The sequence below is a fragment of the Hirsutella rhossiliensis genome (genome assembly GCF_020360975.1).
Source record: "Hirsutella rhossiliensis strain HR02 chromosome Unknown scaffold00005, whole genome shotgun sequence".
NCBI lineage: Eukaryota > Fungi > Ascomycota > Sordariomycetes > Hypocreales > Ophiocordycipitaceae > Hirsutella > Hirsutella rhossiliensis.
In genome coordinates, this window is record NW_025408671.1 from 5,132,631 (window position 1) to 5,149,723 (window position 17,093).

Genomic DNA, 17,093 nt, shown 5'->3' on the forward strand with positions numbered 1-17,093 from the left:
TGGGGCGACGAAGATTGTCGTTGGTTTTGGTGGACGTCTGTTTGCTGCAGGTGGAAGCTGCCTCCGCCCCCCAAGTACGCAGCTCGGTCGGGAAATGGGGGCGGGAAGAGTACGGGAGTACCTACGGTACAGCTCTCCACACCAACCACGTCATGTACGAAGAGGTAATTAGGTAGGTAATTACTACGTACGTATCCGTACTGTAAGTTAATTACGGATATGTCCGTATGGAGGCAGGTAAAAAGAAACGACCATCTGTTAATCTTCACCGCATCTTCAACAAATCTGCCCGCCCACCATCAATTCTTCACCCTCAAGCAAATATGCGACATCTCAACATTCAAGTCCGAATTGGTCATTGTCGTGTCGCCCTCGCTACCAAACACCAACCAAATGTCATGCCAGTCATGTACAGTGCGCGCGTGACAACCTCAAAAAGGGGTCACCCATACGTATTCGCGAAACACGCCGACGTCTCGGTGATGTGTATCCTCAGATTGACAACAAGCAGAGAGATTCAAACAGACATACCCCAAAGGGTACCATCAATACAGGGGATGAGGGAGGAGCCGACTCCCTTCAAAGCAGGGCAGAGCATCCAACGCCGTATCATGCCCCCATTTTTGCGTCTTGTTGTGACATGTATCATGCCATCCAGTCGAGCCTGGGCCCATGAGTCGCATGCATAGTTGCCCGTGACCAGTTCTCAAGCCCTCACATCTACGCTTCCTTTTTCCACTCCCCTTGCCACTCCACCCCGCCCCGGCTGCTGTGTCGCGGGCTCGGCGGCGGCTGGAACGAGACTTGAGGCGCAGCATCGACCAGCTCGGCGCTGGGCGACCTCGATGGCCCCGATGTACTCTGGGCCTCGGAGCCAGCCTCGAGCGGCTTTCGCGCGGCCAGAGTGCGCGCCTTGACCAAGAGGCCCTTTGCCTTTTCCGGATCCTTGGCGAGGTTGGCCAGCTCGCGGGCCGCTTGCTCGCACGCCACCTTGCACTTGTCCGGGTCCCACCCCATTTGCTGCGTCAGGAGGCGCAGGCAGTTGGCCTCGAGGGCGTCGAGGCACGATATCAGCCAGAGCTTGCCTGCCGACTTGTCGCCCACCAACATGGGAATCGCGTGCTCCGTCACCTGGACATCCACGAAGCCCGCTTCCACCAAGAGCTGCGGGTCCATGTGTGAGATGCCCCGCTTCCTGCCAATCTGCTCGGCAGCAATCTCGAGGTCCCTGGCCATGTCGAAGATGGGGGAGCCCTCGGAGAAGGCGGTGAACCAGATCTTGACCGACTCGAGGCTATCAAAGTCGATCAACTCGATCCAGCCGCCCGGCTTGAGCGAGTCGTAGACGCAGTCGTATATGAAGGGCCAGTCCCGGAAAGCTCCCTCCATGCACCGGAAGTGGATGAGATCGTAGTGGTCCGGGGGCCTATCCCACTCCTCGGCGTCTTCAATCTCGAAGAAGACGTTCATGGGAACGCTCTTGGTCTCGGCAATGGCGGATATGTCGGTGCCGACGACCTCGCAGTCGGGGAAGAGCTCTGCCATGCGGATGGGCCATTCGCCGGTGCCGGTGCCGACGTCGAGTATGTTTTTGGGGTCGTCGAGAGGGACGCACGTCATGTCGCCCTCGAGAAGATGCAGGAAGACTTGGTGCTGCAGGGAAAGGCGCAGCTGCTCAATCTCGTCGTTGGGCATGTAGTAATCTCTGCAGTAGCGCCGGCCATGAATCTCGCGATAGTCGAGATCCGGCACCCACAGGGATCGGGTCGACGCGGCGCTGGAGGGGGTTAGCAGTCGAATGTCGTCGAGGAGTGAGGGCCTCGGATTCGACACGGGAGAGAACTATACTCACTGGTCTGAATAGGCATTCATGGGGTCATCCAGATAGAGCTGCATGAGGGTTCCATGCGGGCTGGCCGGGCGAGGATAGTGGCTGACGGGATACAGGGACGCAGTGTCGACATCATGATAGTCGTAGTTCTCGTCGGCGGCGGTTTCGTCGTCGTCGTCTGCCATGTCCAGATTACGATCGAGATCCTCGTCGGCGACGCTGGTCATGGCCGTTTGAGCGCCCTCGCTGGCGGCGCCTTCGCTGACAGTGCTGTCGCTGGAGAGCCTGGCGCAGGGGGTGGGACGGGGGAATGAGGAGTCATCTCGGGCCGCCATGGCGACAGAGTGGGCAGGTTGCGCGCCGTCTTTGTGTTTTATTCGTTGTTTCCTGGCCATCGGGCGTGGATGGCCAGGCTTATCGTGGTCTCAGGTCGGCGGAAAGGTGCGGCGGCATGATACGAGGCTGAGGAGCGACGGCGAGGCGGTCGAGCTAGGGATGAGTGTTGGATTGCAAGCTCAAGGGGCGAGACGCAAATAGTGGAGGTGAGTCGACGGAAGCTGGCGGCCGGGAAAGGTGAGTGAAGTCGCCCGGAGGGATCCGAGGCAAGAGACAGGAAGCCGCGGATGGCGTCGCAGGACGGCAATGGTTCGAGGACCAGCCAGTGGCGCGCGCATGCACAGGAGACGAGGACGGGAGGGGGAGAGAGCGAGAGAAAGGGGGGGTGCAGGTTTGTCGGAACTCGGATGAGAGAGATGGAGGTTCAAGCAGGTACTTGGTGCTTAAGTGGAGGAGACTGGAGGGGCTCTCGCGGTGGGCAGATCCCGGGGACGAGGGACAGGTACTGCGCAGCAGCTGTGCCGTACTAGTAGTGCTGTACTAGTAGTGCTGTACTAGTAATTAGTGCTGGAGACAAACTGAACTGAGAGTTGCTGGCGGGGTACTTGCGGGCCGCCGCGTGCCCAACAGGTATGGATACTGTCCGGTACATTCACCCGCCAACCAGACGAGCAAGTACCGCGCACTGAGCAGTCCCGACCAAGGATGGATCGATCAGGCCGTCCCGATAGTTCGTCGCCGTGTTGTACAGGCCCTGTTTGAGACTGAGAGACGACGGCAGCTGGTTGGGAGGGGGGGATGATCAGGGTGCGGCCTCCTGGGGGACGAATGGTGCTGCATGTATCGAGTACTCGCCGCTATGTACCGTGCGGGATACGTGAGAATGCAAGGTCCCATCGGGAGGGGGGAGGGCAAAGTTGGCGATACCCGGCTGACGCCCGCACTCATCTTGCAAGTGTACCGACACCCGAGTACCAGGTACGAGTACGGTACTCGTACCAGATACTCGTACCAGGAGCCTGGCTCTGAAATGCACCTCCAGACGCCGCTGGGACGCGCGGCCCAATCAGAGCCGCAGCCCGGGCGCACTTCGACAGCAGGCCAAGCCCGTGCTGGGAGACACCTTGTCTCTCATTTCCTCTTGTCTGAGCCTGAGACGGCCACGGAAGCGTCATTCTGCATAGACTTTGTCCTTCGTACCTTGGTACCGTTCCTGTCTGAGTGCTCCCGTCACGTGAGCCGACAACGGCCTACTCCAGCCGTCTGGTTGCCGGGACCAAGGGCAAGTACCGGTACTTGACGCCCATGAGCCCGGTCCCAACGGGCTGCACATGCGCTCCGGGACCCTTGATGTGCATAAGCTGCATGTACTCTGTACAGAGGTGCTTATGCAAGTGTCGAATAGGTATAGTTATCATCTGCAAAGTCGTCTCCGCACATTCGCGACACATTCTTACGCCCACGCCCGCGTGAATAGAGCTCGATCCCAGCTCGACCTCGAACTTCATCACCTCGTCAAGGTAGGTTGACTGAAATCATGACAGAATAGCAGGTGCAACGTCAGAAGTATCAACGCTGACAGCACACCGGGCATGTGTGCGAGGCCAACAGCATGCATGGCACAAGGGATTCGACGTCTCTTGCTTCTGCCATCGTCTGAGCAGCATTCTGGTCAACAGGGGGTCTCTTGACCCCTGGCCCTCGCTCATTGTTAGCCATCGTCCCGTGGGTCAGCGTCCAGAATCGTCATCCCCTCGTACCACCCTTAACATGCAGCCTCGTTCTGACCGTGCATGGCATGTTTGCTACACTCATGTCCTGGCCGCCTGCAGCACGCTTACTGTTGGAAGCCGGCCCTTCGACCCGGTAGCAGGAAAAGGGGGCGCCGCAATCCTCCTCACACGTCTGCCGCAGATTTCCGAAGCGGTCGGGTGGCAGCGCGTTAGCGTCAGTGCCCTGCTCGAGGGCAGCCTAGTGTCTCCGTTCACCGGCTGGATCGGCACGATGGGCGACAGGGCCGGGTCAGCCACGGCGTCGTGGGATGTGAGCTCTGCCTCGCAAGAATTTTCCAGGCCGTCACGGCCTCCGACGAAGGCATTCCTGATCTCAAACCAGGCGCCAAGCGCGTTGAGGCCCTCTAGCCCTGGGGCGTGAGTGAGTCTCTAGAAACCGCAGACGAGGCAACCATGCAGCCAGACGTTTATCTTGTACCCGGCGACGTCCTTGGCCAGAGCGTCGGGCGTGGAGTATTCCGCAGCTCGTCCAGGGAAGGCCTGGAAGTCGTCGACGAGGTCGAGGTTGAGAGTTCGAGCCTCCCCTTGCCATTGTCGTACATCATGTTCATCGAGTCCTTGCCCGCGATACTCGGCGTCAACAAGGTTAAAGGAAATGTCGGCCGATGCGGAGCTGCGGCCTATGATTCTAACTTGCTTGTTGACTGTGTCTTGCCAAGGGGGTAAGCATTACAGTCAAATACAGCAAGCAAAGCTGTGGACACTCACGCTGAGGTAGTTATGTATTGAGGTGGCCTTGACATGTGCGTAAATACCAATAGTGAGCTTGGCGGCTCCAGAACGAGGGCCAACATTGTTATCGACGACAAACCATTACCCAAGTGTGACGACAATGCGGCCGGCAGCTGTTACCACGAGGCCGAAGAGGAAGAGGTAGGCCAGACCAGACATTGCGACCAATTCAAACAACGGATCAAGGGTGAACAGAGGATGGATACCGCCAGGCCCGCAGACAGGATGACGACCGTGGGCTATTTACACCCAAGTCCGAGCAGGGCGCTTGGCAATGCAACGCCATCAAGCAACCTCTCCGTTGCCCGGCAACTCCACTCGCGCGGCGACGACGCAAAGGGTATGAGTCTCCAAGTGGGACAGATTCGAAGACCGAGGCACGTCGAGAGCTTCTCCACCGATATCGATCCCCATTGAGTCTTCTGGTAGGTTACCACCATGCATCAGCATCGCCGGTGGAGAAACGGGCGCTGGAAGGGGCTCAGCGACACGATATGGGGTACAGTAGACGAAACGATGGCAAGCAGAGGCCAGACCGGCAAGTGGTTCAACAGGCTTGGGCGGACATTGACGTGTGTGTCGTTGTTCTGGGGACTCTTTCTACGCCAAGAGCACGTACGAGGCATAATTACCGACGGAGCAGAAAGGACCAGTGCTGGGGTAGGAGCAGGGGAATGTTGCCCCTTTGAGCCACATGCTCCAGTGGTTTCGTTCGCACATTCGTCCGGGTTGCATGACGCGGGTAGAGAAACGATTGAGTCCGGGCGGCCTTGGGTTAAGCATGGCGTGAAGAGCACATGTGTCTACTGGACCGAGTCGTTTGAGCTTTCATATCCTTGGCCATGGCAGACAAGGTCAAACGATCGCTCAAAGCCTTGGTCTTCGAGCCATCGTGGCTGCTACTCGGGAGAGACCACGCACTCTACAGTGAAGAGCCAACGGGCAGTATGCAGCGGAAAGGGGGAATCCACCCCCGTCAACAGTTCCCTCTGAAGCCATCTACGCTACCAACTTTTATATTTCCCTTGCCGTTATGGTGTACCTAGAGACGGCGTAGTCAATGGCCTTTGCCCAGTCCTGCCGGACAGCCCCTGAAAGCACGGGGTCTATACCCCCGGAGCGTCGTGTCTGTCCCGAGTCAACATTTGATGTCAGCACAGAGCTTGCAGGCTTCCATCTCTACTCTTACCACCTCTCCGCTCCCGTCATCGGTCGGCCCCTTGGAGACACCCTCGGGGTAGGGCCTTGCTTGGGTCGTGCATGAGATCCTTGCAGTAGCAGCCAGCGATATGCACGATGAGCATATTCACGCAACGGATCTGTCTTGGTCCGAAGCAACAGGTGGTAACGTGGATGCAGTCCCCGGTCCCGAGAACGGGAGCCGGGTCAGCGACTGGTGTCCTGCAATGCAAGCCCGAAACGGCCATGTGCATGGCCCAGCTCTGCATGGCTGGACTGGATGGAGCCATCGTCTCCGTAGTTGGGCACTATGATGGCCTCCTCTTCCGTTGGACGGCTGTCTTCCAGTGCGCTACCACTACGGTATGCTGTTCTATTGGGTATTCTTGGGCTCTCATTATCCGAAGCAGAGGAGGTAGGGCAACAATGGGTGTTTGCTGTAGCCTTACAAGTCAACCTGCAGCCTCACAAGTCAACCTGCAGCCTCACAAGTCAACCTGCTGCCTCAGCCTCACTCTCCGTCAGCAGGTGGTGAGGCAGGTCACCGCAGGAACCGCTCTTTTGCCATTTCAAGGCATCAAAAGCACCTGGTGGACTCTTCTGTCCTGCCGTTGCCTCTCTCTCCCCGAGCAGGGAGACGAGTCTTGCGAAGACAAACAGCTTATCGCAACAGACACTCTGATGGGAACCATGTCGCCGTGTTTCTAGGCAAGCTGGATACACGAAGTCCGCAGAAACCCTGCCATAGTCTAAGTTGAGGTTCATGAACATCCTCCAGACCGTCCAGCAAATTGTTGCCATCGGCCATGCCTTGGTTCCTAGGGGCTCGCAAACCCTCATCGCCTGCGCTATATGGTCAGCCGTCCGGACGACACAACGCAGGCGCCCATGGGCTACCGAGCCGGGACTCTTTCACTCATCAACATGGCTCCTCGCTTTTTGCCGGCCCCTCTAGGCCTTCGTTGCCGATGTGTAGGGAGGACCTCTAAATAAGCCGTATCGCCCTCGTCTCGCAGCCATCGAAGAATGCAAGGCCCCCGCGCCCATAGGGTTCGGAGAAGAAGGCTCCGAGTCGATAGAACTCGCCAGGTTTGTTTGCTGGATGAATCATGAGCCCATAGGCTACCCGTTCTGCTGCACCATATTTCCCCGTCTTCTCTTCACTTCGAGGCGGCCCCTGGACATCGAGACAGGGCGACGCAGCACGTGGCTTTTCGCCCGCGAAACCATCACCAAGATACTCGCCCCCAGGGTGGCAAGCATCGGGGACCTCTGGTTCCCGCCTAGAGTCTCCGTAAAGGTCGTCGTCCAGCTTTTTCTGAGAGCTTGGCGATCCATGGAACCTGTCGGGACGAGAGCTGCTGTCTTCGTTCACCGTGCTCCCAATCAGCAAGAAACTGACTGGCGCTTCCAACCCATATTGCCCATCCCTTAGATCGAACAAGTCCTCAGACTCGCAGTCTGCCTCAAAGTCCGTTAGATATCGACCCTCTAGTCGCAGCGTTTGCCTAGATATGCCACCGGTGTCTTTGAGTTCGTCGAAAACGAGACGCCGTGAGCCTGTATACACCTTGGCTGAAATGTCTAAATGTGCGCTCTCGAGTTCACCGAAGGGATTGGCCCCTTTTAGTTTGACAGAAGCGCGCAAGATGGAGTATTCAGGTCGACAGTGGTCCACGGTGTGGTCAGCGTACAGGCTGAAAGAGACCAGGGTCGAGTGGCTTCCCCAGCTCCAGGAGGGAGCAATGTACTGCGAAGGATGCTCCAGCTGAGCCATCAGGTCTGCATATTTGGGCCTATTGCTTCGAGCGCCGGTCCAGTGGAGAGACCGGCTGAGATCCCCCTTCCACAAGCCGGCCAGGTATTCATCGCGCAGCCGCTCGGCAAACAAGGTCGCGATCCCGGCAATCGACGGCCATAAGTCGGTTGGGCGCGTAAATTCAGGAAACACGCAGGAACACTCGGCGGCAACGTCGGCCCACTCCTTGTGTAGCACAGACGGTGAGCCTTGGTTGATCAGTCTCCGGTTCAGCATGCCAAACTCACAGGGGAGCTGGAACCTTCCCATGGAGCAGTGTCCCTCGATGCATTGGAAATGGATGTTGTTTCGTCCGAAGAAGACCATGCGCGTCGAGGATAGGCGTTCTTGGAGTGTCCAGCCCCTTTCTATCCAAGTTGTTGCTGCAATCTCATAGGCCGACGTGGCGCTACAAGACGGCTGGTAGATGGCGAACATGATAGGGGTAGTCGGGCCACGGCGTTGATGCAGAGGAAGAACGACTCTATCTGATCTGTCGACGAAACCCTCCTCGCAGTTGTTGGACACTGGAGCACTGATGGTCAGGTATGCGTTGCTGTATATCTTGTCCATTTGCATACACTGAGCCTCCCAGTCTGAGCCGACATCTTGAAGGATGCAGAGGGCATCGACCCAGAGATAGGGGATAGTCAATGCTCTGGCCGCAGACACGGCGTCTTTGACGACTAGGGGCAGCTTCGATGCGGGTATCTCGCGGAGGTGCTGCGAGAGATTTCCAGTTTGCGTCTTGAGCTGCTTGTCTGCATGGGGAAGCGGCCCCCAGCAATATGTGAGTGCAGCGTAGCGTGGCGGCTCGACGCCCGGGGGTGGATGGAAGTCCGAGTTGCCAGCATCGTTGGTGAGGACGAGACGCAGCTGCCCTTGGTCCACTTTGATGAGTCGATCCGGAACAAAGCCCGGCTGGGCTGTAAGGTGGTCATGGGCAACACAAGCCTCCAGCTTTGACGTTATCCACCGTATGCGGTCAGAGTCGAGCTGGGTCAGCGGCGTGGCGAGACCAACCGCTGAGTTTTGAAGGGGCCGTGTGGCAGAAGCGATGGGACAATCAAAGTAGACGATGTCCTTTCCTTCATCTGAGTGGCCCTTGATTAGTTGGACAAACGGCCTTGGATTCAGTTCCTGCGGCTCTTACCACTACGAAACTTGACTCTGAGACAGGCGAGGCCATAGCCGCCGCCCCCTTTGCGGCAGACGACATACCAAAGCGATATCACGACCGCCATGCTGCTCATTTTCCTGAAAACCGCCAGGCGTGAAGCAAAAAGAAGAGAATCAAGAAATCCACAAAACCCACAGCCTTTTTCTCTTCGTTTGGAGGCCTGGGACATTTCAGGGATCTGGTCGGCCAACTCCCAGCCGAGCTTGATTTCCCGGTACTGGTGGGTGTCGTCGGAGCCCAGGTCATGGACGGCCTCGTTCAATTCTAGAGCCTTGCACCTGGCGCAGAGTTGGGCGAGCTGCGGCAGGGGAGATGCCGATTCCATCCTGGTCCTTGCCGAGGAACAGACGGGGCTCGTGCGTATTGGCCAGACAAAGTTCTTGGTTGGTCCCGCCGTTGATTCTTCATGCCCGATCCGCGGGGGCAGACGTCGGTCATCACTGAGCTTCAACGATCCAACCAATTACGCGCTCTATACGTAGCAGCTCCCTTTTACGCCCTGGGCTGGCTGCAAGCCACATTCATGGTCCCCTCGGTCAGCAGCTGCCACCACGGGCTGAAGAACAATTCTGATGACGCGGCCGAGCTATATCCAGCCGTGGCTGACCCGGACGAGATGCGTCGATGGGCTAGTCGTGACGAGGGCAATGGCAAGTGCATCTACGAACACAATACTCTCATAATGGGCTTAAGTCAGTCGTTGGGATGACCCGGCAACGGTCGCTCACTGCACGGCCGGCCCTGCCGAGCGTCTTGGCCGGCACCAGAGCAAGTGTCCGTAAGTACATGTGCGAAAGTGCAAATACCAGCAGTGGTTTTCTATATAAACCAGATGAAGCAATATAAAGGCGCCGAGGTGTCCCCCATGGTATCTCCATAGCCGATGCACAGCGCCTAGACGTCATCAACTTTTCCAAGGAAAAATAAAGGGGTAAGGCGGAGTCCAAGTTTTCGTCCAAAGGCATTAAGCCAGGGTTTTTCTCTGCTGCAGATGTTCTAGATGCCAAATAAGCCTCTGGCGTATTTCAATAATAATAATACGGGGTAAAGAAGTTGATTCGTCCATGCTATTCGTCGTCCCTTGTCTAGAGAATAGAAGCCCTTTTAAAACGGCTTCCCGAGGTTTCAGCCCCGCGGGAGCGAGGTTGAGTTGATTCTGAAAGCTCAAGCCAACCACTTACGAGGGCCCTCGGATACTATAAGATTTACTTTCGAATACGGCCTCAACACGGCATTGGTTGGGGATCGGCTCTGTCGCCACTACTGGGTATAGTCGTATAGCCACATTGACCTAGACTATAATAACTCGTAGATGCTTTTGTTTCATAAGTCCATCACGTGTAGGCCGTGCAGAGTCGAGGTGTGACAAAGACCCCCAGTGCCGGGCGAGATGCTCAACGGCGTTCAAGCCTGGTTCCCAGGCAGGACATGTACACGCAGCCAGTCAAGGAGAGACCGACCATGTAGCATTCTCTGCCCTGTCGAGAGACTGACGTCCCACCGATCGCCAGCTTCTCAAGCCACGCCCGAAACGGCCTCGCCGACCGCCACTTGTCCCTCAATGCTGCACCTCCGGCGATAGGGCCCACGATCGCCTTCCGAGTGATCAGACCAGAAGGGTTCGGGTGCATTACTAATTCTTTTCTAAGAGTAATTGTGTAATTGTGCTCTCGTACGACGACATCAAGTAGAGTACATGGACAAGCCGACGTCCCTTCCCTGTGGGCCGACTATTGCTCCCCTTTGCGACAGCTAGAAACCGTCGTAGTTAAGCCAACCATGACTTTATAGTTGGCTGGGCTTTCGTATACCTTTGCATCTGAGCCGACCGTACGTTAAATATTCGGCTCGGACGCAACCCTTTGAATGGGGAGCAGCAGTCCTCCGGTCACTCACAGGGATTTCAACGAATTATTAGATCGTCATGAGCTTGGCAGTACATTGTTCACTGCGGGACCCAATGTGGGCCCAAATACCGCCATTTGTCGGTCTATTGGGTGTCATCGAGGTCTTCAATAGTCGGCAATAAATCCACTCTACTAGTGTATGCTTGTTGTGGGGTTGATGCAGTTGCTCTTACAGGGCAGCTACATGCGAATAACTGGGGGACGCGGAACCAGAGCTCTGGCTGTCTACTTGTTGAATGCAAGTTGTGTAATTCCCCAATGGCTTACCCGTAATCTTGAGTATATCAGGAGCTACAGGAAGACAGATGCGGTCTTGGAGAGGTTGTCAATGGATATGCTTGGCAACTAGATCGTTGCGCAAGTCTTATGTACAATGGCCGGGGACCGCTTGGGCACTGTCTCCGTGCCTGTTGGCCAAAGGAGCCCTCTTTGCTAGGTCATGCTTTCGGAAAGAAATCCGGGCTGCGGCTCTCTTTTTGGTACTTATAAGCCGGGGGACATATCGCTGCCAAGCCTCGTATCTCTCTCCTGTCTTATTGTGTTGCCACCTTCAGTATTTCCACCGAGGTAGAGGAGATGGTGGTCAGCAGGCAATCCCGGACTTGTGAGGGTAAAGCTACCATGATAACACTCGGCATATCCCTTCTTTAGATGGATGGGAGCGAAATACGAGAGGGGCCCTTTGAAATTCCTGAATTGATTCCTCTCAGAGGTGCTATATATATATATATATATATAAGTCTGAGCCTGTTCGCCGTCACGTTTTCGTCGCTGTTCCCCCTCGGTGGCTTCCGGCAGACGACAAGATGTGGCTCACAAAGTCCAGACTCCTTCTCTTTGTCTTCTCTCTCGCCGCCGCCTCTCCCGCGCCTTGCAACTTCTCCGCTCCGGCCGTGTGGGCCGTCTACGATGTCATCGTCGTGGGCGGCGGTCCTTCGGGCATCGCCGCCTTGAGCGCCCTCGCCCGGGTTGGTCGCAGGGCCTTGATGCTCGATTCAGCCGAATACCGCAATGCACGAACCCGACGCATGCACGATGTGCCTGGCTCTGACGGTGTGCAGCTGTGCTCGAGTGATGAAGCATAATCAGTCGTGTCTAACCGCCGCCCAGGGGTTACCCCGTCCTACTTCCGATGGGCCGCCATGCAGCAGATCCGCCGCTACGGAACCGTCCAAGGCACAAACGGGACCGTGGTCGAGATCCGGTCTTCGGCAGACGACGAGTTCTTTACGGCCGACGTCAGGCTCTTCAACAACACCTGCGCATCGTATACCGCGCGCAAGATCATACTCGGGACCGGTCTGCGCGACCTTCTCCCCCAAACACCGGGCCTCGAGGAAAACTTTGGAAAGGGCATCTACTGGTGCCCGTGGTGCGACGGCATGGAGCACGCAGGCCAGCCGATGGGCATCCTGGGCTCGTTTGAGCAGGCCGTCGGGGCCGTCGGCGAGGTGCGCACGCTGCATTCCGATATCATCGTCTTCGCCAACGGCACCGACACGCCCGAGAACCGGGCACGCGCGGACAAGACGTTTGCGCCCAATTCTTCTGCGTATCTGCAGAAACTCAAGGTCAAGGTGGACAACCGCACCATTACCGGCATCACGCGGCTCCGAGACGGTGCCGATGCCCACGCGGACCCCAAGCTGCCCTCGAACCCCGAGCATGACCTCTTTGATGTCGAGCTCGCCGGCTCTTCGGGTGTGGAGCGTGTGCAGCGCGCTGTTCTCTTCGCCAACTACCCCAGTGGGCAGCGATCTACGCTCGGAAAGAACACGGGCGTCGAGCTGCGCAGTGACAGGATGGCTGTGGACAGCAACATGCGCACCCGTGTCCCCGGCATCTACGCCGTCGGAGACGCAAACTCGGACGGCAGCACCAATGTCCTGCACGCCTTGTACACTGGCAAGAGGGCCGTCGTCGACATCCACGGTAGGTCCATATCATCCATACCCCTTATCTGCTGGCTGGTTCGTGGCCTGGAGTCTACAGTCGAGGTGAAGGGCTAATCGAGTAAACGGATAGTGGAACTGGAGAAGCAAGTCAGCAAAGACCTGGTTGCTCGTGCTTCCAAGGGGGACGACGAGGAAGCGCTGCGCCGGCTTTGGACAAGAGTCAACGGCGAGCCCGGCGATTTACTGTACGCTGGCGAGTACCGGTAGCTCCAGAGGGCCGGCATCTGGTGCTAGCGTCAGCGTCATGGGCCTCTTGGGTAAAGCGCTGGTTATGTACAGTATGGCTGGCTGAATTGTAGCCAAAGATTGGTGCCCTCCGTGGAGTTGAGATGCCACTTAATTATTAACTTACCGTATAAGTTACACACTCCCCTTGCCCACCCCTGCCGAGCCCAAGTCTCCCCTGAGGGAAGCATGCAGGAACTTGTCACCTGTACTTTGTGCGGAGTACAAACAGTCACAGCTCATATATCGGGCCCCCTTGGCTATAGAACGGCTGTCGGTAGTGCCCCTGCGCTGCGTGGGCGGTGTGGCATCGACCTCGTGAACCCCGGTCGACTCCAGGGCAGATGCAACGCCCGCCGCCACAACTTCGAATCAGCCTGCGCTTGCAAAGCCGGGGACTGACAAAATACTGTATCTGTACAAGACTTGGCCTTCGTGTCTCAGCCGCTGCCAAACAAGCTGTCATCGACCCGTCTCGGCCCTAAGAGCACTGGCCATCGGCCGTCAGAAGTCACTGGTGGTGGCGTCTAGAAGGGAACCGACTCATCAAATCGCCGGATCCATTTGCGTCTATGATTCTCGTCTCTGCCCCGGGGTAAGCAACCAGCAAGCGCCCGTGTCTATAAGTTCCGTCTCTGGCAAGCCATCAGCAAATATTGCAGCTCAGTCGCCACACACATGGTCGTCAACATTTGTCGCTCTTCGTCGCTGTCGTTTCGCCTTCCTCACCGGGCACTGGCGGCTCATCCTTCATGAAATTGTCGTCATCAGGCATCACCTCGCCCTCCTCGCTGACGACGGGAAAGGGCGTCAGGACGTGGCTGATGTCTCCCCACCACAGCTCTCCAAACCGCCGATACCAGTCAACGGTGATTCGCAGGCCATCCTCGAGCCCTGTTCTCTGTTGCCAGCCTAGCTTCCGCAGCTTGGTGCCATCCACCGCATAGCGGCGATCGTTAAAGGGCCGGTCCTTGGTCCACTTGACCCAGTTGCGGGAGCGCTCCGCATTGTCAACCCCAATGCCCGAGGCGTCGAGAATCTTGCCGCTGAGCTCCAGGTTGGAAATCTCGTCCGAGGAGCTGACGTTGTAGATCTGCCCCACCTGGCCTTTGTGGAGGATGGTGTCAAAGGCATCGGCCGCATCGCCGGCGTAGAGATAGCGGCGCGTGGGACTGCCATCGCCGTGCAACACCACCGGTCTCTTGCGGTTGATGAGGCAGGCGAACTTGGGTATGATTTCTGGGGGGGGGGGGTCAGCACAAGACGTTGGTCGACCAGGAGGAGTGGACTCACTTTCGGGATACTGGTGCGGCCCGTAGACGTTGTTGCTCCGGACAATGATGGTGGGGAGCTTGAAGCTCTTCTGGTACGACTGCACTAGCATCTCGGCGGCTGCCTTGCTGGCGGCGTAGGGGTTTGTCGGGGCGAGAATGCTCGACTCGAGCAGCTCGCCGTCGTCCTCCTTGACCTCGCCATAGACCTCGTCGGTTGAGACGTGGACAAAGCGCTTGACGCGGACCTTTTTGGCGCTCTCGAGGAGGACATGGGTGCCATAGACGTTTGCGTGGGTGAAGCCATACGAGTTGCCGAAGCTGAGGTCGACGTGCGACTGGGCGGCAAAGTGCAGGACGGTGTCGACGTGGTAGCGTTCCATGCAGTCGAGCACCTCGGAGGGGTTGGTGAGATCGCCGTGGTAAAAGGTAAAGCTGCGCTTGTCGTTGAGGACTCTGGTGTTGTTGAGCGTGGAGCAGTAGTCGAGCTTGTCGAAGGAGACGACGTTGTAGGCAAGGGGATACGTGAGGGCGAGGTGGCGCACGACCCACGACGCTCTGCGGCTGCGGTTAGTTGCTGGTGCCGCGAGCGAGTGGGCGGCTCACATGAAGCCGGCGCCGCCCGTGACCATGATGTTGCGGACATCGGGCCGGGGCTCGAACCGGGAGGTGCCCTTGAGGACGGGGGCGCGCTTCCAGACGTCGAGGGCCTGCGAGTATGCGCGATGGCCGTTGACCCTGGCGCGATGGCCATCGGAGATGCTGGCCGTGCTTGGACACGCAGCGTTTGCCATGGCGACGGTGGCTAGCGACGTCGTCTGCTCGGGGCTGCTGGGGCTGCTGGGGCTGCTGGCAGGACGAGGCGAAGGTGGCGATGAGTGAGGCCGCCGGGGACGACGGCGGCCGCCGCCCCAGTGCAGATCTTTGAGAAGGCGCCGCGTCATGGTGGCAGGAGCGAGGGACTCGAGGGTGCCGCCGAGGTGCCGTGGCGGCGTCGCATCAGAGGGAAGGGGAGATGCGTTGCGTCCGAGTCAGGGTCGCGACTGGTGCCGGCGGCCCGCGTCATTCGGCTGAAACGAGGCGAGGAGAGATTGCCGCCGACGAGGCCTACCGTACGGGCACGTGTAGCCGGGAACGCAGTAGGTAGGCAGGTAGGTATGCAAGGGGTGAACCAAAAAAAAGGCTCCCTAGGTATCAACTGAGTTACACCAGACACCTCTGTTTGTAACCAGGTTGATTGAAGATGATGTTGTTTCTTCTCCAATAGGTAGTAATTAGTGGGTTGATAAATGTGGGACTGGCAGCAGTCTTGGCACTTGGCAGTCTTAAAAAAAGGAAGCACAACTAATTACCGGGTGTAAGTTATCTCGAGTCGAGGCTCAACCCATTTACCGAGTAGCGGCGGCGGTTGGCTCTAAACACCACGGCCACCGAGAGCCGCCAGCATCGCCAATTGCGCGTCAAACTCACTCAGTCCATGCTCGCTTCTATTCATCATGACCTCACCCTTCCTTCCCCGCCCGCTCGCGTCTCTTCGGTGCCGGCCTCCGCCGCCTTCCTCGAGTCCAGACAGAGCTGGGCTGTGGCGGTCAAGCTCGCCTCCAAACAAGAAGGCGCCTCTGTGACCTCTGAAGAGATGGACCAACACCAGGCATTTGCTCCCCCGAACCCCCAGACGCACGCTCTGCCGCCCTCGTGCCACGCGACGGCCAAGACGGACCACCCCATCGCACCCAACTCGAGCACTCGCAGCCATGAGCAAGCGTTTCCAGCCGCTCACCCCCGAGCCGCCGTCGCGCGAAAAGGACCTTGAGCGCCCTGATGATGCAGAGACCGGCTTGCTCCGACAGACGCCCGCAGACCCTCCGAGCCTCATCGTCGCCGCCGTCTGGATGACCGTAAACACCCTGGCGACGGTCGGCATCGTGCGTCCATGTCCCGTTCAAGACGCCCGTGAAACCCGCTCACCGCCCAGCTATCTAGGTCTTCACCAACAAGGCCATCTTCCTCGACTCTTCTTGGAGGCTCTCGCAGCTCACCTTTGCCTCTTTTCACTTCTTCGTCACCTGGATCACCCTCTTCGCTCTGTCGCGCCCGACCTTCGCCTACTTCACGCCCCGCCGAGCCTCCATTCACAGTCTTCTCCCCCTCGCCGTCGCCATGTGTCTCAATGTCGTCCTCCCCAATCTCTCTTTGGCCTTCTCTTCCGTCACCTTTTACCAGCTCGCGCGCATCCTGCTCACCCCCACGGTTGCCCTCATCAACTATATCCTCTACGGCGCAACCCTGCCGCCGCTTGCCATCGCCACCCTTGTTCCCGCCTGTCTAGGCGTCGGCATGGTCTCGTACTACGACTCCCTTCCAGCAGCCGACGCGAGCATCAAGACCACGTCCCCGTTGGGCGTCATCTTTGCCTTCGTTGGCATCGTCGCCTCCTCCCTTTACACCGTGTGGATCGCCAGCCACCACAGAACACTCCAGATGAGCAGTATGCAACTGCTCTACAACCAGGCCCCAATCGCTTCCTTCATACTTCTTTACATAATTCCCTTTCTCGACACCTTTCCCGACTGGATGCACGTCTCAGCAAGCAGGTGGATGATGATAGGCCTGGTACGCACACCCTCCCTCTCGTCGTCGTGAAGCTCTGACAGCTCCTAGTCCGGCCTCTTTGCCTCCCTCATCAACATCTCACAGTTCTTCATCGTGGCCCAGACTGGCCCAGTATCGAGCACCGTTGTCGGACACGTCAAGACCTGTAGCATTGTGTGCATCGGCTGGATCATGTCGGGTCGCGCCACGAGCGACAGAGCTCTCGTTGGAGTCTTTCTCGCCATTGCCGCCATTATAACGTGAGTCGCTCTGGCTCCCATTGCTCACCCCTAC

The 17,093-nt window shown here is 57.8% G+C and overlaps 5 protein-coding genes across 5 annotated transcripts; 2 read left to right on the top strand and 3 right to left on the bottom strand.

The window, feature by feature from the left end:
* Window positions 1-720: 720 nt before the first annotated feature.
* Window positions 721-2,166, bottom strand: HRG_06088 (methyltransferase domain-containing protein; the record flags this gene model as incomplete). The annotated part of the gene is made up of 2 exons (XM_044864559.1): window positions 721-1,777; window positions 1,853-2,166. 2 exons carry the CDS (start codon window positions 2,164-2,166, stop codon window positions 721-723), a joined length of 1,371 nt encoding a protein of 456 aa, XP_044721091.1.
* A 4,690-nt stretch (window positions 2,167-6,856) lies between these two features.
* HRG_06089 (heterokaryon incompatibility protein (HET) domain-containing protein) lies at window positions 6,857-9,174 on the bottom strand (the record flags this gene model as incomplete). The annotated part of the gene is made up of 3 exons (XM_044864560.1): window positions 6,857-8,763; window positions 8,823-8,870; window positions 8,985-9,174. 3 exons carry the CDS (start codon window positions 9,172-9,174, stop codon window positions 6,857-6,859), a joined length of 2,145 nt encoding a protein of 714 aa, XP_044721092.1.
* A 2,388-nt stretch (window positions 9,175-11,562) lies between these two features.
* On the top strand, window positions 11,563-12,918 carry HRG_06090 (pyridine nucleotide-disulfide oxidoreductase domain-containing protein; the record flags this gene model as incomplete). Its single annotated transcript, XM_044864561.1, has 3 exons — window positions 11,563-11,809; window positions 11,867-12,688; window positions 12,782-12,918. The coding sequence occupies 3 exons, from the start codon at window positions 11,563-11,565 to the stop codon at window positions 12,916-12,918; spliced, it is 1,206 nt and encodes a 401-aa protein (XP_044721093.1).
* A 703-nt stretch (window positions 12,919-13,621) lies between these two features.
* On the bottom strand, window positions 13,622-15,151 carry HRG_06091 (GDP-mannose 4,6 dehydratase domain-containing protein; the record flags this gene model as incomplete). The annotated part of the gene is made up of 3 exons (XM_044864562.1): window positions 13,622-14,175; window positions 14,230-14,765; window positions 14,814-15,151. 3 exons carry the CDS (start codon window positions 15,149-15,151, stop codon window positions 13,622-13,624), a joined length of 1,428 nt encoding a protein of 475 aa, XP_044721094.1.
* An 810-nt stretch (window positions 15,152-15,961) lies between these two features.
* HRG_06092 (triose-phosphate transporter) lies at window positions 15,962-17,063 on the top strand (the record flags this gene model as incomplete). The annotated part of the gene is made up of 3 exons (XM_044864563.1): window positions 15,962-16,132; window positions 16,191-16,820; window positions 16,869-17,063. 3 exons carry the CDS (start codon window positions 15,962-15,964, stop codon window positions 17,061-17,063), a joined length of 996 nt encoding a protein of 331 aa, XP_044721095.1.
* Between the last annotated feature and the right edge of the window lie 30 nt (window positions 17,064-17,093).